General features: G+C 41.3%; 1 protein-coding gene across 1 annotated transcript in view; it reads left to right on the top strand.

The window, feature by feature from the left end:
* The window catches only part of rorcb (RAR-related orphan receptor C b), a 20,001-nt gene extending 1,269 nt beyond the window's left edge, over nt 1–18,732 (top strand). Inside the window, exons 2-10 of the mRNA XM_037682296.1 lie at nt 8,182–8,267; nt 8,355–8,496; nt 8,645–9,163; nt 10,954–11,075; nt 11,179–11,311; nt 11,858–11,965; nt 12,329–12,439; nt 13,376–13,488; nt 16,275–18,732. Of these exons, the coding sequence (XP_037538224.1) occupies nt 8,182–8,267; nt 8,355–8,496; nt 8,645–9,163; nt 10,954–11,075; nt 11,179–11,311; nt 11,858–11,965; nt 12,329–12,439; nt 13,376–13,488; nt 16,275–16,436 (1,496 nt within the window). The 3' untranslated portion in view covers nt 16,437–18,732. The remainder of the gene's footprint in view (nt 1–8,181; nt 8,268–8,354; nt 8,497–8,644; nt 9,164–10,953; nt 11,076–11,178; nt 11,312–11,857; nt 11,966–12,328; nt 12,440–13,375; nt 13,489–16,274) is intronic.
* Nucleotides 18,733–21,233: the final 2,501 nt, after the last annotated feature.

The following is a 21,233-nucleotide window of genomic DNA, read 5'->3' as shown; positions in this document are numbered from 1 at the left end:
GGGGGAGGGGGGGGGGGGGGGGGGGGGGGGGGGGCAGTCGGACGCACCATGTGGTTACACTGAGGGTTGGATTGGAGGAGGGATAAAACTGAATTCGCAATTGCAATCGTACTTTGTGCATTCAGTCCTACTGCAATAACTCATTAAAACTAAATATATATATTTAAATATTTAGTGAGGGAACACAAATCGTCTGCACCTTTTACGCCAGTGTTTTGCAAAAATCCTCTTAAAATAAAAAGAAATGGCGTATGAGTTAATGGTGACTCTCATCTACTACCACACCCAAATTTATCTCTAAATATCTCAATCTGACATGGTATGGTCATTTTTGTGAAGGCGATTAGCTCTTTTCTAGTTAATCAGTTGTACATGTTCAACCATGTGGATACTTTGTGAGAATTTCATTCAAATCTGCCCATGGTTCATGTGATATTTTGCTAACAGACAAACTGATTTGTCTTCAACAGCTAACTGTAACGTTTTAAGCTACAATATTGCACAACGGGTATGCTCTGAGTATGTGTCGGGGGTGATGCTCAGCTACTCCCACACCAGCCTGTAGCTGAATACCTATAAAATCTGAGCAAACTGTGTTTTCCTGAAGTCAGCTGGTTCTGGCAGTGATCTTCAATGGGGTTGACTTTAAAAGTCCATCATTTGTAGATTTACACCCAAAGATTACTGTCTGAAAGTTCCGTTTAAATTCATCCATTGGTTCATGAAATATTTTGCTAACACCAATTAACATGCACACAAGTATGACATATTATCACATTTTCTTTGTTGGTATAGGTCAGATGTGTCAAACTCAAGGCCCGGGGGCCAACTGTGGCCCTCGTTGACATCTTATCTGGCCCCCAAGATGATATTTTTAATGTAAAATACTTTTATGACTTGAATTTTTTTCAGTAATCTTTGATTATGATGTCGGAAGTGCAACAGAGAACATCAAATGAGACCCATCAAACTCTTGTTGAGGAATGTGCAACCAAGAACAGATGTTGGTTATCTGATTTGAGTTAATGCAGATTCTGAAACCGGCCCTTAGTTTGAAAAAGGTTTTAATTTTTGGTCCCCTTCTGTAAGTGGGTTTGACACCCCTGGTCTAGATGAAAGTCATCCACCTGCAGAAGTTTCAAAATTCTAGTTGCAACATCCTCATGCTTCCATTTTTATCTTTTTTCCCCCTCTAATGTGTACAAATAACGTTTTTTTAACCAGGACCAAACTTGACCTTTAAGGACTTTTATTTTTTCAGTAGTAGAAGAGACAGAAGGATTTCTTGATCAAGAATAAAGAAGAGGAGGAACAAACAGACAGAGAAACGTTTGGGGCCTCTGGTGGAGGGAGGTTCCCTCTCTGGCAGGATATCCAAATGTAAACAAACCCTCTTGGCTCGGGCAAGAAAAGAAAAGGTTGGGGATTTTTTTTTTTTGCACAACCTGTTGCTCCTTCACTTGTCAGCACGTTCTCCTCCAGTTACTTTCATCATCTTGCAATCACCCTGATCAAAACTGTCGAGTCACCTTTTTTCCAGTTTCGGCCCTCAGACGCAGTTTGGGTCATGAAGGCTGGAGCTTTGATACTCCTGGCTTGCCGTAGTTGTTGCACTTTTCACAGTCACAATGGAGGATCACAAGACTGACTTTCTGCATGAAGAGGCCAGTGAAGTGCACCCAGCTCCCCCCTCTGTGGGCCTCAGCTCGGCCTCCAGCGGTATTTGCATCTTTTAAAATAGAATCCACTGAAAGCACCAGCAGCTAAACGCCCAGCCTGTGCACAGAATGAGCGTTTAGTACATTTCTAATTCACGTCGCACATTTTAGTAAAGGGTGCCACCTCCTTTGAGCATAGAATCATAATAAAATGTACAAGAATGAGGCACAGCCCGGCAAGTGAACAGGTGTTGCTTGTAAATATGAACATTGGGCAGTTCTTATTTTTGAGCGATTCTCATGAGGAAATGGTGTGAAAATGAAAAGCATCCAGATGAAATGATATCAGCTTGTTGGCTGGTTGGAGTTAGCTTTCCTTGTCAAGTTTTTCATGATATTAGCCTTCATACAGAGCAAACAAGCTACTTGTAGGGCCAGGGGTCTGCAACCTTCATGATCAAAAGAGCCATTAATGCCCCTTTGTTCATTAAATGAAGTGCCTGGAGCCACAACGATCTGGTACAACTGTGATCATCAACTGGTGGCCCGTGGACCACTTCAAGTTTGTTGGAGGGGCCTTTTCTGACCAGTAGGGGTGACTTTATAAAACTAAAAAAAATCAAACGTTTTTTAACATTTGAATATTTGTACATTTTAAGACAAAAGAAAATACCAGATTGTTGTAAAGAAAGATAAGAAAAACGCAGATTTTAACAATTTAGTCAACTTTATGATTTTATTTTTTATCGTGGAAAAATTAAATATCCTATACTTTGAAGAGATAAAGCATAAAGTGAGTATGCTTTACTCTTTGTATTGTCCTTTTATTCACATATTTGCAAAAAATTAAATAAACTTACAGGAAGACTGTTAAAACGAGCCTTTTTTATTTGACCAATAACCAATAAAATTCAGTTTTATGTTAGTTTTGGTCAAAGCTTGAAAGAGCCGCTACAGATGGACCAAAGAGCCACTTGTGGCTCCAGAGCCGCAGGTTGCAGACCCCTGTATGGTATTGAAATGTAGGAAATAGAGAAGTAGCATCAAACTATGTCTGAGAATTGGCAGATATGTGTTAGTGAGCATGAAGATCCAATTTCATGGTTTCCCTTGGCATACCGTTAAGCTGACTGTTCGACACACCAGCCAGGAGAACACCTGTTGGAAAATTCTCACCCATTTGTCCCTTGTTAGAAACAGAAAAGCTGCTGGAAGCACAAAGTCAGTGATTTTCCTTTTGCCTCCCAGTTGACCCCACCCTCTGCTGAATAACCCCTTGTAGAGATAACGTGGTTACACATTTAGCGAGCTGATAAACACTAAAGCCAACAACAAGTTGGTCTCAGCCGTTACCAACGTCTTCTTCTCTGTTTTGTGGACAGGTTGGAATCTACTCCAACGTGCACCATTGTTTTCACATTTATCCCCGATTATTGCACTCTTCCGCCGTGTTTTCGTTAAAGCATGGCAAATGTAGGCCTAACTTCACATAGCACACTTGCAGTTAGCAAAACAAACATGGATCTCTTTGGAATGTTCGGTGTCTCAAGAGAGCTAAAGGTCAGAACGCTCAGACCGGCGTCATTGCGCAGGTCAACGGGGTTAAAAGAACTGTTTTTTTTGTTAGTTTGCCGTCTGCTGTTTTCCCCTGTCAGCGTTGGAAATTTTTCCACTCTTTTCACGTTTTTTAGAGCCATCAGGTGTAAAAGAAAGAAAAAAAAAGCTCAATAAGGATGTTTGATAATGAAAATACCTCCCAGTTGCAAACTTGTTCGGTTTTGTTGGTATATCTTCAAAGCCTTTCTGTCTGTTTTCTCAGCCTATTACATTTGTAAATGCAGGTAATTTCCATGACAGCATTAGTCATTGTCATTGGGGCAAAATATTCTCATTCAACAGGTCCAGCTGCCTGATTAAAGCAGCTATTAGCCCAACTACGTTGTCTTTTAGTGGTTATGTGCATTTAAGGCTGCCATTTCTTTTTCGTTGTGTCACATTGTCATTATTATTGGAAATTATATTGGTTTTCTTACTGCTTGTCAGGTTCTTGGAACCAAAGTGTTGACCAAGGGTGTTCTGAGCATCACCTTGGTTTAGTTTGAAGAAAGCATGCCTCGCCTTCACTGGGAGTGAGTTTGGCCTTCTTGACAGAGCCTCTGTGGCTTTCTGTTCTTTTCTGCTTGTTCCTGAAGATGAACAGCGAGAAAATATGTCGTGTTTGTGGTTGGTTTGTTGGGCATCTGAGTAATTCTGGCTCTCAGCACGGGATAAAAATAGAAGGGACTAAAGCAGGAGCTCAGTGTCAAAGATCAAGAGAGGGGTGGTGTGTGTGTGTGATGAGGGAGGGGGGTGAATATCTGACTGTCAAGTTCAATGTTTGAACGGTCTGGGTGGACAGGACAGCTTGTTCTGTTACAGTCGACATGTAGCGCGTCTTGCTACTCAAACAGCTGTGAAGAAGTGGAATATTTATACAGAGCTATGATTCCTTGATTGATGCATTTATTTATGATTGCAAACTGTTTAATCCAGACACCACCGAGTCTTCAGGGAATGCATTGCTCCATTCCACCTTAAAAGTGCACAGAGCAGGTTTCTGTTGCCTCCCACTCCTCCTGCAGTGGGAAAGTGTGTCAGTGGGACAGACCAGTCCACATGGGCTGACAGGCTCCAGCGCCGGAGTGATGGATGAGTCAGCCAATGCGGAGGAGCAGCCAGCGCCACGCAGCCAGTGGGGAAGGAGAGAGCATCCTGAGGAAGGCGGGGTGTGAGCGTTGCTCATTGAGTGCTGAGAAGAATGCTCACAGACAGGAGTTATATAATCAAAAGATGAGGGCGGGGTGGGGAGAGAGCGAGGGAGGGGAGGAAGGGAGATATTTTTCCATTGCATGCCTGCAGCTGCCCTCATCAGTTGGAGCATTTTCAACAGCTTTTCATGAAGAGGCAGGAAAGTGTTCATTAACTTGAATATTAGGTGGAAACTTTCCTTCCTCGGTTTAATGCACCAATACCGGATTTCCATACACAAACTTTTAGCAATGGTACGTGGTTCTGCATGCCCCGACCACCCCGCCACCACCATTGCCACGATCATACAGACAGCAGACCAAAGCAGCAACTGCCTCCTCATATGTCTGTAGCTGCTTTTACTTTAACCAAGCTGAGAAAAGGGAGTCTTTGTGTCGTTTGTGCAAAGGTCATGTGATTTTCCTTCTGCTTGTTTACTCTGTTTGCTGGGGGTGAGGCCGTATGAAAGGTGCACACAGTAACATATTCCAAAGTGCTGGGTGTACTGGTGACTTTCTGGAGTTGCTTTTGTTACCAGAAGGAAAGAGACACCATATAGTATGTTGCTCCAAAGTTTCACACAGTCTTGCAAAATGTGTAGCACACAAAAGGTTATTAGCTACTGGGGGAGGGAGGGGGGGATGCACATGTAAACCAGCAAAATGTTTAAAAAGTGATTTTAAAAAGGCTTACATGCAGGTCTTTGTGAGCATGAGTGCGTTAAAAAAAGTGCACCCATGTCTGGCGATGAGCTGTGTTTCAGCTCTGCAGACTCATAAAGTGTAAGTGTGTAAGTCTACACCTTGTAACGCTGTCAGCAGGACTCCTGGACAGCAGAGGTGAAGCAGTGCACAAGTCAAATAAAAAAAAAGTGCTGCAGTTGTTCCACTGATAGGCCATATGCTTTATAAATTTCAACACTCTTGACACCAAATCAGCTCTATTTGGATGGAACATTGACGAAGGGGGAAGGGGTGCTGGAACCAGAATATTAGCTAACAGATCTTTTGGATTGGGCTATGTTCGACCTGATGCTATCAGACCCCGTTGGAGCCAAAGTGATCACATCAGACTCTTTTTCTGTTAATTTTCCTTGAATATGTCCCGCAGAGGGAGTCTGCTCATGTAAGGTGGCAACTTCTGTGCTACATCATGTTTAAACATTTTAGGTGGCAACGGCAATGGAACGGCTCATTGGTGCAGCAGAAGCTACAAGCTGGTTATTGTAGAAACGTTCACATACATGTGATATTAATGCCAACAGAAAAACATTCCATCAAGCAGCATTTTCTGCCTTCCTTGCCATGTTGTAAAGAAAACATGGGGATTTTCATCCTGCCTGCCCTGCCTCCTGCGCTCTGCATGAACACTGTCCTTCACACACAAACACACACAGCTCCAAGTTCTGACTGTGAGAGGACATCTCCAGCTGAAGTTAAGGAGAAACTGTCATCGCTTTCTTATGAACATGTTCAGGGTTCATCTGTGGCATTCAAGCCGACAATGAAAACCTTAGCTTGAAAAAGAAAAAAAAACACGTAACAGCTTTACGCAGAAAGGCAAAACAAAGAAGAGGCTATTAAGACGGACGCCTTCTGCTGTCCTTGAGTCAAATGGGTCAAAAATAGTGAAGAATAAGAAACATTTTGACTAGTCATACTTGATTTTATACCTATAAAGCAATAATAGCTGTCAAAATAAGCAATTTACAGTATTTTTATTGGAAATTGTTATATATGTGTTAAATATGTGCCATTTACAGCTAAATGTTTACCACGTAATTTATAATAAATTCACAACATCAACAAAGTCATGTTTTGTAGCTAAAAATTACGAGTCGTTTGTTTACTTTCAAACATTGACAAGTTGGGACAGTCTCAACATGCGACAGATATTGAATCTGTCTTGAGGAAATTGAGCGGTGGAGATCCATCATCCATCATCCATCCATCCATCATCCATCCATCCATCATCCATCCATCCATCAGCTTGGTCTGAAGTCAGGTCTTGGGGGCAGCACCTTGAGCAGGGAGGTCCAGACATCTCTTTCCACAGCCACCTCTTCCAGCTCTTCTGGGAGAACCCCAAGGTGTTCCCAGGCTAACTGAGAGACATCTCTCCAGCATGTCCTGGGTCTTCCCCAGGGTCTCCTCCCAGTCGGACTTGCCCGAAGCACCTCCCTGGGGAGGCGCCATGGGGACATCCTTACCACATGCCCGGACCACCTCAACTGGCTCCTCTTGATGTGGAGGAACAGCAGTTCTATGAGTCTCTCCCAGATAACTGAACTTCTCACCATATCTCTAAGGGAGAGTCCAGATACCCTGCAGAGGAAACTCATTTTAACCGCCTGTATCCTTGACTTCATTCTTTCGGTCACTACCCAGAGCTCGTGACCAGAGCTCTGGGTTCTACCATAGATGAGGTAGAACCTCACCCTCGACCTGAAGAGAGCAATCCACTCTTTTCCGGTTGAGGACCATAACCTCGAATTTGGAGTTGCTGATTCTCATCCCATCCTCTTCACACTCAACTGTGACCCGCTCCAGTGAGAGCTGAAGATCACGGCACGATGATGCCAACAGGACCACATCATCTGCAAAGAGCAGAGATGGAATCCTGAGACCACTGAACCAGAACCTCTCCACCCCCTGGCTGCACTGAGAAATTCTGTTCATAAAAGTTATGAACAGAATCAGTATCAGCGGGCAGCCCTGATGGAGTCCATCTCCCACCCTTAAGGGGTCCGACTTACTCCGGGCAATGCGAACCAAACTCTCGCACCACTTGTATAGGGACCAAACAGCTCATAGCAATGGGCCCCCAATCCCATCCTCACGGAGCACGGCGGTGGAGAGCGTTAAAGAAAAGTTGGCACTAAGTTCATATGCAAACTTTAACAGGAGACCTTTAACTAAAGCTATTATGGCTTTAACTAAAGCTATTATGGCTTTAACGTTGTTCAGGTTTTTCAAGAGCTTCACAATATCACTGATTCACCCATGGATCATTCGTTATATTCATGCAAAGTATTGTTTTTACACAGTCTATCTTCTTTTGAACTCTATGAATACGTTAGAGGAGATGAATGGCATTACTTGAACCAGTAAAGTTGCTGGGCTTCCCATTATCCGCCAAACCACGAATTCAAACAGCCTTGCTTTGTTTTGCAAATAGTCCCTATTTCTATTTATGTATTTTGTATTGTTGCACGATCATGTTTAAACTGCAGGTTTGGAAGAATAAACCAAACACCAGCTGTAGTTCAGACAGTTTGAAGGGTTTTCTTCTAAGAAATGGATATATTACCTTTTTTTTTTTTTTTTTTTTTTTTGCAATTTGACAATTTACAGCTAAATGTCACTTTATTTGATCTGCTGCGCTTATAAGAACAATTAGTTATTGAACATATTTGTGGAAGAAGTTGTAGCTGGCAAAAGATGGCAACATAGATTTGCATCTCAATTCGATTTTATTCATTCAGCACCAAATTTGAACTGTTTTTAAAGAAGGATAAGCCCGATCACCAAGCATAGTGTGGCGACGAATGTGACAGTTTTGTCTGAATATGCACATTTCAGTATTCAGTATGTGTGTGGGGTTTTTTCCCTGTTGTTTTATGCCTTTTAACTAAAAGCTTTGGGCGTAACCGCTGTTCTTCACACAACAAAAGCTGCCTGTTTAATTTGTGTTCTGCCTTCTGATTTGCTGTGTCAATGTTGTTTTGGTCCTGCAGCTCAGATCGAGGTCATCCCTTGTAAAATCTGCGGGGACAAGTCCTCAGGAATTCACTATGGAGTCATCACCTGTGAAGGCTGCAAGGTGAGAGGAATGAACAAACACCAACTTTAACAAACTTCTTCGTGGGAACATTTTAACCATCTTTTGGTTTTGTTTGTGTGTGTCCAGGGTTTTTTCCGTCGCAGCCAGCAGAACAATGCTATGTACTCTTGTTCCCGCCAGAGGAACTGTCTGATCGACCGGACGAACCGGAACCGCTGCCAGCACTGCCGACTGCAAAAGTGTTTGGCTTTGGGCATGAGCCGAGATGGTAAACACACACAAAATACACCTGAAAGCTTGCTGAACGCTGAAACTCATTTTTAATGTTTATTTTTTTCTTGTTAAGAATGATGTCACATTGCAATACACATGTGTGATCAGTTTGTCTCTTATAAAGGTTTGTTTTCTTTCCGTAGCTGTTAAATTTGGTCGTATGTCAAAGAAACAGCGGGACAGCCTCTACGCTGAGGTTCAAAAGCACCAGAAGTCCCAAGAGTGTGCCAGCACCGGGGGCTCCAAGCCTCTGTCTTTGCCCCGGGAGGATGGAGTCTGTGGCAGCAGCACAGATGATGGAGAGGAGGGTCTGAGTCGGTCCTACAGCAGCGGGGGCTCCACCTCAACCCTCAGCGACCTGGATGACATCGCAGCGCTGCCTGACCTGTTTGACCTTCCGCTGACCCCGGAGGAGGCCAGCGAGTACTGCAGCCTGGAGCTGCTCGGAGGCGGAGGGGCCAGCACTGGGAACACCTCCAACTCCTCATCGTCTTCGTCTTCATCCTCATCCTCACCCATGTCCAATCAGAGCTCCCCGCAGCAGACAGTGCTGGACTCGGCAGACACCAACGGGAGCCAGCTCCTGCACACCCATCAGCTGCTGGGGCGCAAACGTTCACCGTCGGACCATCTGCCCGATGACTGCTCAATAACAGAGCTCGGTGAGTCTGGAGCTGATAAATAACAAACTGTGTTCCTTGTTCCTCCTGAAGCAAAGAGAGCGTCACATAACGTTTCTTTACTCCTCGCATAGTGATCGTGCATAAGTCAACAGCAGGTCAGAACTGGCAGGATATTAAAGACAGGCCTGTTTTAACAAGATCTACATTTTCTCATGTGTCTCCGGAGTTTCATATTAATTTCCTGTTTCATGCAAAGTTAATACTTCTTCCAGATGTTTCCCATTAAATCGCTCTTAGCAGTTCACAGGACATAATGTTTTTTTTTTATTGACAGTTTCGAGAACAGTAGTAGAAAAAAAAGTCAAAACATATTTGATTCTTTATAGATGAATCATTAATAAAAAGAATAAACATTTATGCACAATGAGATTGAATTAAAGGCCTAGTTTCCTTGAAGTAATGCACATATCCCACCACCTTTCATGGCAGCTCTGTCTCAAGATGGCCACCACAGCCACATATTGTGAGATATGTTGTTGCTTGTAGTGTGTGTTTAGAACAACTCTTAGCTACTACATAATCCATTGACTCAAGGCCTTTTATGTGTTGGTAAAGGTGGATTAGCTGTGACAGCCACCTTTATTTGGAGCTATTGCAAAAGTTAATCAGGATTACTTTTTGAGAGTTTCATTAAAGAGAGTGTTCGGAGTGTGTTGGATCATGAGATATTTTGCTAAAAGATACACAGAACTTTTGACAGGGGGTGGTAATAGGAACAGCTGGATAGATAATTATTGTTTAGCTTTGCTTCTCAGTTTTAGTGCACTTTGAATGAACTGCTACAAAAATATAGAACAGCTGTTTGGTTGAAAATTTGTGGATTTCTAGGTGGAGAAAAAGCAAATGTAGTTAAAAAAAAGAAAGAAAAGCAAATGTGATTTTCTAAGCAAATCTAATTCACTGAAACACGAAGGCAAAGACATATTGTATGAATATGACACACACAAAACTGCTTTTAAGGCCAAAGGCAAGATGAAGCTGGTAAAACAAGCAGTGCAATAAGAAATGTAAAAGGGAGGAACAGTCACCTCCACAAACTGGGCTAGAATAAAGTATGGAGACGTTTTACATGCACGAGGGCAAAAGCTTTTGCAGAGGTGCCTGTAGAAACCTTCAGAAGAAATATGTTTCTGTTCTATTAGCTTGCACAGTTGGTAGAGTTGTTGCCTCTCAACGAGAAGGTTGTTGGATTGAATCCTGGCCAGGGACCTTTCTGGGTGGAGTTTGCATGTTCTCTCCGTGCATGTGTGGGTTTTTTCCAGGTACTCCAGTTTCCTCCCTCAGACCAAAAACATGCATGTTAGGCTGATTGGTAACTCTAAACTGTCTCTAGGTGTAAGTGAGAGAGTGAATGGTTGTTTGTCTCATTTGTCTCTATGTCCCTGTGATGGACTGGAGACCTGTCCAGGGTGTCCCCCGCCTCTCACACCGTGATCGCTGGACATGAGCACCAGTGACCCCTGCAACCTGGAAAGGATGAAGCACGTAAAGATAATGTATGCACGGGTAGATTACAACAGCAAGCTGTTTTCAGTGCAGCTCTGGGGCTTAGAAAGAAAAAAATAGTAAATATCGTGACTGGTGGGAGTTAAGAGCAGGATACAGAAAATATCAAACGACCACGAAGATGAAGTGTGAAAATGAGGCAGGAGAACGTCCCCATGGTGCAAAGCGAATGATTAAAAAGGGACATGGAAGCACAAACCTGTTGTAGAACAAACACCCAGGATGAGACCACACTGAGACTGGTGTGTGTGTGTGTTTCACAGAGAACATCACCAAAAGCATCTTTAAGTCTCACCTGGAAACGTGTCAGTACAGCGCTGAAGACATGAAGAGATTCACCTGGGTCCAGTACACACCGGAGGAAACCCGGGCCTTCCAGAGCAAAGTATGTGAAACACACGGCCAAGAATAATACGGACGACATTTATTGTTTTACAACTGAAAGTTTTAGGTGATTCATAAAACTCTTTTCGCTGCACTTCTCGCAGTCGGCAGAGTGGATGTGGCAGCAGTGTGCGCACCACATCACCAATGCCATCCAGTACGTGGTGGAGTTCGCCAAGCGCATTGCAGGCTTTATGGACCTGTGCCAGAACGATCAGATCATTTTGCTGAAAGCAGGTCGGTGCACTCTCTGAAAGGTCCAGTTACATGTTTTATACAAAGTTCACAGTCCTCCAGTGTTAACAGTTTTAAACTTGCTAACTTGAGTTTCTTTCTGCTTGTTTTTTTTTTTGTTTGTCTCCAACCTTCTATCTTTGATTTTATTTTATTTTTTTATCACTCTTTCATTTATTTTTGTCAATAACTCAAATCTGCTCTGAACGACACAAATCTGAACACAAATTTTATTTATGGGTAAATTCATCCACACATATTGTGTTTATTTGTGAATGAAATGCACATATCTGACAATGCATTTACTATTTGTAAATGATTTGAACTACAAAAACACCTTATCTGGGGTTTTTTTTAATGTTTTTTTTTTTTTTATTATTAACTGTTTCAACATTGTCTTGGATATGCTGTGCACAAATCTGAATCAAAATTATCCACGTGTTCTGTTTTTGTGCGTATGGGTGAACGTTGGGCTTTTTGCTGTTCGCCCTCTCTCTTTTCTTTTTCTTTCTCCACGTCTCTTCCTCTGTTTGCGACTACCTTTTTTAGGCTGTCTGGAGGTCCTGCTCATCAGAATGTGCCGCGCCTTCAACAGCAACAACAGCACCATATTCTTCAATGGAAAATTTGCTTCAGCTCCGTTCTTTAAAGCCCTCGGTGAGGATCACTGAAGAATGCTGTTGCCTCAACTTTAAAACGTTCTGATAACTGGCACAAATTAAAGTCTTTTATATATTTTTTAAAAACTTATGAATCCTTTATTCCATGCTTCATTAAGTGCCAAACTAGTAATTTAAACAGTGTAGCTGTCAATAACTTTCAGCACAAGACAATTTGCTCTCTAAACAGAAAATCTGTGCTACAGTTCCATCTAGTGGGAAAACCTTATATTGGCTGTTTTTGTTGGCTTCTAAAAAGTCTGACAGAAAGTAAAAAGGTTCAATGAATAATTTGAGAGGCTCAATTATAAGAACTAATTTTGATGAGTCACATATTAAGTGCACTGTGTGTTGTGTGCAGGCTGTGATGATCTGGTGAGCGCCGTGTTCGAACTGGGGAGAGGGCTCTGCCGTCTGCAGCTCTCTGACGAGGAGATTGCTTTGTTCAGCGCCGCTGTCCTTTTATCCCCTGGTAATTATTTTAAATTCCCATCCTAACCCACACAAATTCATAAAGACAAGTGTGACGAGGAAGAAGTTCACATTGTTCGGTTCTATCTTTGGTTATTTAAATGAAGGTTGCATCCACGTCAAAGAGTGACAGCTGATGTTTTTTGTTTTTTTTAAACCGGCACATTTTAATCTTCTTTTTCTCTGTTTGAAACGTTCCTGGGGTTTTCTTTCTAGGGCATTTTATTAAACATTATTTTATACATTTTTTAAATAGTGTTTTGAACAAAATGTTTGTGTACATATGTTTTATTCAGTTGTTAATTGTTAGTTTTTATGTGTCAACGAACACATTGTAGCATTTGATATTTTCATTTATAGTAATCTCTTTTAAAGTAACCTCTCAAAGATCATATGCAGTAAACTATAAAATGTCATAGCGATCATTTTTAACTGAACATAAAGTAAAAAGTGCTGATTTGAAGGTTTTAGACATTCCTATTAAATCAGCTTACATATCAAAGATGTGTGTAAAAAATAGAATGATATGAAATTGATTTGCATATCACCCGCCACCTCGCATGCCACAGTTCTTAACAAAGATATCTGTTGATCTGAAGTACGGTATATGATGGGGATGACTCTCAGCTACTACCACACTCAAATTTAACTCAATCACTTTAAAATAACGGAGCCACTTTTCTGTTTCCTAAAGTTTTTTAACTGCTGTTCCCATCTTGAATGATGTCAACTCCAAAAGTTAATTTATCGTAGGTGTACATCTAATGATTTCGTTCGGAGAGTTTTATTAAAATTCAGTGGTTTGTTAGATTTTTGCTAGCAGACAAACAAACAGAGGAAATTACACCATAGCCCACCTACTCTGTCAGAGATTAAAAACGCATAAATAAAAACAAGAAACTTGAATAGTAAGGTATAATTTTTGTTGCTCCTACAGATCGCCCCTGGCTGACAGAAGGCCAAAAGGTTCAGAAACTCCAAGAGAAAGTCTACCTGGCTCTGCAGCACAGTATACAGAAGAGTGACGCTTGTGAGGAGAAACTCGATAAGGTAAATGATAATAGTCCCTTATATCCTGATGCATGCTCAATAATCCAGGTAGAAAAATCCAAAAAAGTTCAATCTGGTCCCAATCTGGTCAATCTGCACTCACCACTCTTAGCAAGGACAAAAACATCATCATTCTCCCAGCAGACAAAGGAAAGTGCACAGTGATTTTGAACCAGAAAGACTATCATGAGAAAGTTATGACACTCCTTAGTGACTTAAACACTTATGAACCTCTGAAAAGAGATCCAGGAAGTGGTTACAAGAAGAAGTTAATAGATTGCCTGAAAAATTTGGAGCAGTACAAGGCTATTGACCGTATTCTTTACCACAGACTGTACCCAGGGGAGGCCACACCTAGTCTGTATGGTTTACTTAAAATCCACAAACAAGGTGTACCTTTAAGACCAATCGTTAGCATGATTAACTCTGTCACTTACAATGTTTCCAAATATCTGGCGTCTGTACTCATCCCTTTAGTTGGCAGCTCAGAACACCACATACAGAACACCATGGACTTTGTGGATAAGGGGAGGGATGTCATCATGGAGACTGATGAAACAATGGTCTCTTTTGATGTCACATCACTCTTTACGTGCATTCCTGTTGATGCAGTAGAGGTGGTCAGTTTAAGATTAAAATCAGACACCACTCTGAGCAGCAGGACCACACTTTCCACAGAACAACTGTGTCAACTCTTGAAACTGTGCCTGCAGTCAACCTACTTCACATATGGGGAGCAATATTATAGGCAGAAACATGGGTGTGCTATGGGGTCTCCAGTTTCTCCTATTGTTGCCAACCTGTACATGGAGGAGGTAGAAAAGAGAGCCTTGACGTCCTTTTCAGGGACACCACCAAGTCATTGGTTCAGGTATGTTGACGACACCTGGGTTAAAATTAAATCTCAGGAAGTCCAACATTTTACTGACCACATCAACTCTGTGGATAAATACATCAAGTTCACACGAGAAGATGTAAAAAATGGCAAGTTGGCTTTCTTGGACTGTGAGGTCTCAGTCTCTGATAGAGGACATTTGCAAACCGAGGTGTACCGCAAACCCTCCCACACAGACCAGTATTTGCAGTTTGACTCCCATCACCCTTTGGAGCACAAGTTAGGAGTCATCAGTACTCTGTATCACAGAGCAGACAGCATCCCCACTAGTTCAGGAGCCAGGCAGAAGGAGAAATCCTACACAAAACAGGCTCTAGAGCAATGTGGATATCCTAACTGGGCCTTCCTGAAAGCAGAGAAGAAACCCAAACAGGACTCCAGTCAGCCATCAGGTGAAAAGGAGGAACCCAGACCCAGACCAGTGGTCATTCCATATGTTGAGGGAGTATCAGAAGTTTATTTTCTAAACATAACGTCCCAGTGGCTTTTAAACCCCAAAATACATTACGGCAAAGACTGGTTCATCCCAAAGATCCAGTCCCCCGGCACAAACAGAGCAATGTTGTGTATGCTGTTCAGTGTCAGGAGGGCTGTGATCAGTCTTACATCGGGGAAACTAAACAGCCACTGGCCAAAAGGATGGCCCAGCACAGAAGATCAACATCATCAGGCCAGGATTCTGCGGTCTACACTCATCTCCAGGCCAGCGGTCACTCTTTCAGGGATGAAGATGTTCACATCCTGGACAGAGAGGAACGATGATGAGTAAAGGAGGCCATCTTTGTGAAAAGAAATCGTCCATCATTAAACAGGGGTGGAGGCCTCCGTGTTCAACTGTCCCCCTCTTACAATGCTGTGATTGCTAGTATCACTGAGCCCTCTGTGAACAGTAAACAGACATCAGTGTGCTAATGACCCATTGTTAGGCTGATGGTCCTTCTTGAGCATGTGATCAGCTGGTTTTGGTTGTCAGCAGCAAACTAGTTGATCCACTCTGAGAAGGTGCTATTTAAGAGACTGAGCTGAAAACAGCACCTCAGACTGAGGAAGTCTCTTGGATGAGAGACGAAACGTTTCTAGATTTTTTTGCTTTGTTTTGTTTTTTGTTTTTTTTTTTAATTTCCAGAGGACCAGATTGAACTTTTTTTGGAATAGTCCCTTATCTTATTAGTCTTTTTCACACTTGAGGTTCATGTTATTTTTATTTCAGATAATAAAGATTTAAAGCATAAATATTTAATGTAAAGGCAATCCATCTATAAGTACAACAAGCACAGATGTCATCAAATGATTATTATTTTTTTGACTGGGTCAGAACTCTGTTGCTGTCTGAAGAAGTGTTGTAAGCTATGTTTTAACATTATCAAACATTTTCTAGAAAATGTATCAACTTGTTAAGTTTGAGCATTTAGGTAATTCTGAGTATCCGCTACAATAAAGTCATTGGTGAAATTATGTTTTTAAGACACTGAGCCATGAAAGTATTTACGTTCCAAACACTAGAGGTTCGAGTACACACCCATGAGGCACATCACATATCAAATATTAATCAAAAGCACTAATGGAAATGAATCTCAGTCAGAAAAAGCAAACAAATTACAACAGGGCCTTGTGTACCAATACTCATATAGTATCACTGCTCCAGATAAACATATAAAGGACAGAAGAGACAACGGAGTCAGCATTGAGTAAAAGATCATTAAACTCTCAAAGGGGAAGAATTTGTCCTGTGATGTTATGAAAACTAACTTCAAACCCTCCTTTTTATAGGAGGACACACGGTTGTGTATTTAAAATATTTTGTAAAGTGTAAACTAAGTGGCTATTTTTTTATAAACGCTGACATACAGCGCCATTATTTTTACATTTCCATTGCTTTCTGTCATTACAGATGGTGTCCAAGCTGCCCATAATGAAGTCTATCTGTAACCTCCACGTTGATAAACTGGAGTTTTTCCGTTTGGTCCACCCAGAGACCGCCTACAGTTTTCCGCCATTGTACCGAGAAGTGTTTGGCAGCGAGATGTCTCTGCCAGACTCCACTCACAGCTAGACAGACAGACTAAAATGAGAAATGGACAAAGAGTGTTAGGAGGTAGAGGATCAAAAGGAGAGACAGCAAAGCATAGAGAGTTTAAAGCTCAACGACCAGCGGTTACAAGACAATCCAGGACTTTAAGTACTCCGTCTCCCAGAGTAGTCCTCCACTATCCCAGCAGGCATAAGCACCTTACACTACAGACCACACATGCCCATGTTCCTGTGAATATTGTAGCAATGAAAACAACTGTAATGATGTCACAGCAGTCCACATGGCATGTAAAAGCTCCAAGCTCTAAAAGATGTTTAACATTTGATCCTCGGTGGATCACCAAACTAGTTATGAATGTACCTCATCAGTTAGCACCAGTGCACAAGCAAGAACCCAACAACAAGGGTGAATGTTCATCTCTGACACACTAAAACACAGTTTCACACAAAGTAGGCATCACTAATAGAACAGTCATAATCACTATCCCTCTATGCCCTTGCATCTCGGTGTGACGTGTATTCATGTAGACGCCATCCTTTCACTAAGGGACCAAGATCGCAGGTCAGATTTTTCTCTGACGTACCGGTAAATAAAAACACATATGATACGACTCAGTGTGTACTCAGCTCAAACACACACACATTGTCAGTCCACAGTGTTCGGTGCTGCCTTTTCATAGGCTCTTGTAATGCAAAGAGAAACCTCAATCCCACACACCCTTTTCCTTGCAAATGCCACTTAGCGACAGGAAAAGATGAAATGATCTTTAATTTATATACACATTTATAAGCATATATTTTAAATAAGAATGTAAATAGATAACTATGTAAGTATTTGAAGAGAGTTAAGTGTGAGTGAGGGAGAGCGACAAATGATAAGGTGGGAGGGAACGCACAAGTGATGTGAGAAAAACGGATAATTGGACTCGGATCTTTTTGTAATTTTTTTTTTTTTTTTGGGATGAATTTTTGTCCTCTTTTGACAGTATTCTCAGGTTTCCCTGGCAACAAACCCCCTCCCCTGTTGGCAAAGCATGTCCATCGTCCAATCAAGGGGAGGGATGGGAACTTGTTGCTGAGTTGACACAGCAGGCGGGGGCAGGACATTTGAACACGGGCAAAAACAAAAATAAACTTTAAAAAACTGAATAAAAGTTTTCATTGCACTGCTGCTGCCCGCCCCTGCTACAAGAGACAAGAGGATGAACTGGACTCTAAGAACAAGAGCAAGGCAAAAGATGACTTCAAGAACTGTATCATGAAGGGGGAAACACTGGTCTCCCTACCAGCAGTCCGTACGACACGAGTACATCGATGTAACTGTGTTTTATTCAGAGCTTTTCTTTTAGCTTCAGGCTGGGACTACAAAGGTCCATATGCATCAGAACCCTCTCTGCTGGTTGGTGCAGTTGTATTTTTTTGTACATTTGGAGCTCCTCTCTCCTTTAACCCTGAACGCAACACTTTTCCCAATACCAAGCACTTATATTTTCCTCTTTCTCACCTGACACCAGTCTAAGGCCAGACAGAGCTACCAGCTGCCCCCCTGAGTTTTGCTTCCATGCCAGTAAGACTCAAATCTGTTCGTTTTATTATTTTTCGTTTTTATTCCATGTCTGTCACACAAGGTCAGCCATAACTGTTTACAACTGTCATGTACATAACCCATTTTCTGACACACTGAGCTGATGATGATGATGTCTTACTTGGGGTGCTGTGATGTTCTTGAGCAGAGTCTGAGGACCTCCTGCCTGCTGCTCAGGGTGCTAGCTGTGACCTCTTGTCCCTTTATTAAAAGTGTCGTCTTTTAGCCTTGTACTCCTCACACCTTTGCACCTAAGACCCGTAACCATAATCACTGTGGACGTACAGTAAACTCTATTTTTGTGAATGTTACTTACAGCGTGTCAAAGCCCTTCCTGTTCGTCCTAATATTGTAACATTCAATTTAAGATTGGTAGGATTAAAAGGTTTAGAGTTCAAGATCAATTTTGTCATTGGGATTTAATGTTTATTTGCTGTGATTTTCAGTTATGCGTCAGTGTTTTGATCCACGACTTCTTCACGTGTCTCCACGTTTTGTCTTGTAAAGCCAGTGACTTAATGTTATTTTTTATTTCTGAAAAATTAGGAATTGTGCAAACAAACAAAACAAATAGAAAAAAAAAACATAGTTTCACTTCCTTCTCGTTTACCTGTATGACAAAATGTACAAGAGGTATATAACTAGTTCAAGAAAAACCAAGTCACACCAACTCAATATTCAGTATATTGTTCTCCAGTTGGATACATTTTTTGTGGTTTTAAGAATGTAATAAATGGGTTCTTTTTCTTTTGAAACGCTTGTGTCTTATTTTAACTTTTGCTTTTTTTGTTTGTGAGTTTTAGACTCCTATTAATAGTCGTGAGCCTATAAGAAAATAGTCAGAATAACTCTGCCATGACAACATGACAAGCTAGTAAGAGCTATTTTCAGCCCCTGGAAGAACTGGGAGTCCTGCAGCGGATGGTTGAACCTCTGCCGAACATTGAACTCAACACTGACTCAATCTGAATATAACATGAAGACTTCTTAACCCTCTGAAGGCATGTTCAAGTTCCTTCTTCAAGATGCAACAACCTACACCTGCAATATCTTCTAAAATATGCAACGAAGTGACACTATTTTAAAAACAACTGTATTGATTCATAAATAATAATATTGAATAGGTTAAATAAAACTTCATGTCACTATTGCAACAAACAGTTTTATAAAAATGAATGACTTTGTAGATGTCCACTTATATCACGCCACTAACAATGACATAGATCTGAATTGTAGAAGATCTACGTGTGGTTTTAATCTGCTTTTTTTATTATTAAATGTTTCATATTTAAATAAAAAAAACAAGTAAAAAAAAAACATCCTTGCAACTAAACGTTTTTAACAAAAGTTTTTATTTTATTTTATCAACTAAAGATAAATCAGGGCAGCATGGTGGCGCAGTTGGTAGAGCTGCCGCCCCCAGCGAGCTTGTTCGCTTGTTGGAGCTTGTTGGAGTTTGCATGTTCTCTCCATGCATGTGTGGGTTTTCTCCAGGTACTCTGGTTTCCTCCCACAGAGCAAAAACATTCATGTTAGGCTGACTGGTAACTCTAAATTGTCCCTAGGTGTGAATGAGAGAGAGAATGCTTGTTTGTCTCTATATGTCCCTGTGATGGACTGGAGACCTGTCCAGGGTGTCCCCTGCCTCTCGCACAGTGATTGCTGGACATGGGCAAGTAGAAAGATGCGGGTAAAGATAATGGATGGATGGATGGATGGATGGATGGATGGATGGATGGACGGACGGACGGACGGACGGACGGACGGACGGACGGATGGATGGATGGATGGATGGATGGATGGATGGAGATAAAACTTTTTCACATTACATGAATGTTGGCAAAAATAAAATATGGTTAAAAACTGAATAAGTATGCTGAGTCACCTTAGAAGAAAACAAATAGCCATATATTGTGTATTGTTCAGTTGAATATTTTTTGGGCAAAAATGAAATCTTAAATATATAAAATAAACAAAATTTAAAAATAAAAAAAAACTTAACAAATTGTTCAAAGGGATATTAAAATCATATGTTCAGAACTTGAACTAATATAAAACAATACAAACATGGAAATTAAACATTTAAAAGTGTAGACGTGATAAAAAAAATTGAATGTGCTGTGCACACCTATGTTTTATAATTGAGCACAAACAAAAAACTGGGTTTTTTTGGGTTTTTTTTACTTTGGCTCGATATATGTGTCATAATATTTTAAGGGGAACTGAATGAAGTGCAAATTAATTTTAGTTGTACTATAGATGTAAAAATACATTTAAAAGTATTTGTGCTGCTGCCAGAGTCTTGATGAGAGTTAGGAGAGACTCCACTTTTTTCCATTTAGCTTTTTGCTCGGGTCCTTGTAAATTTCAAAATAGAATTCCAAAATAGAATTATTGTTCCATATTTTCCAAACAAAGCATTTTGCTCTCAGACTGCAGGTTTACTTGTGGTTCCTAGAGTTTCCAAAAGCAGACTGGGAGACAGAGCTTTCAGTTATCAGGCTCCTCTCTTGAGGAACCAACTTCCAGTTACTGTCCACGAGGCTGAAACTTTGTCTTCTTTAAAGACAAGGCTCAAGTCTTTCCTTTTTGATAAATCCTATAGTTAGGGTTGGCTTTTGTTTCCTGAGCTACCCTTTAGTTAAGGTGCTCTAGGCTTAAGCCTGATTTATAGTCAATGAGAAGGGCCAATCTCGCATCTCACTGACGTGGGTGTGTGATGAAAACTGTAGCCTGTTATTTCTCTTACCGCCTGCTCACACAAGGATCTTGCTTTTCTATCAACTTTAATGTAACCTGAACCGCAATGGCCTCTCAAACGTCAGCCAGTTGAGGGTCGATCATCTGAGCCTGATTCTGCTGGAGGTTCTGTTAAACAAGAGTCATTCCTTTCCACTGTCACCAATGTCCTGCTCAGGATTGGGGACTGTAGCAAAATGAAATTATGACTCAATCTGACAGCTAGACACCTTTTACTAATTGGCATTTCATAACAGCTACTGGGATGTATGTAATGTAACAGGAATTAATTGCATTTGAAACTGGGTCTGACTCTGAAATGGCGTTTTTACACAGTAAATAAACTGTAATGAAACTTGACAAAACGTGTGCACATAGAAAATACATCCTAAAGAAGGCGGGCACATAGTTCTGCGCATGTTTCGACCCTCTTTAACCAGCAGGACGATCATTTCTCCGCACGGTCACTCCCATTCAAGCCAGGAAGTTGTGGTT

The sequence above is a fragment of the Nematolebias whitei genome, chromosome 9 (assembly GCF_014905685.2).
Source record: "Nematolebias whitei isolate Nwh7 chromosome 9, NemWhi1, whole genome shotgun sequence".
NCBI classification, from domain to species: domain Eukaryota; kingdom Metazoa; phylum Chordata; class Actinopteri; order Cyprinodontiformes; family Rivulidae; genus Nematolebias; species Nematolebias whitei.
The sequence above is the reverse complement of the archived record's forward strand: the minus strand, read 5'-3'. Positions and strand labels throughout refer to the sequence as shown.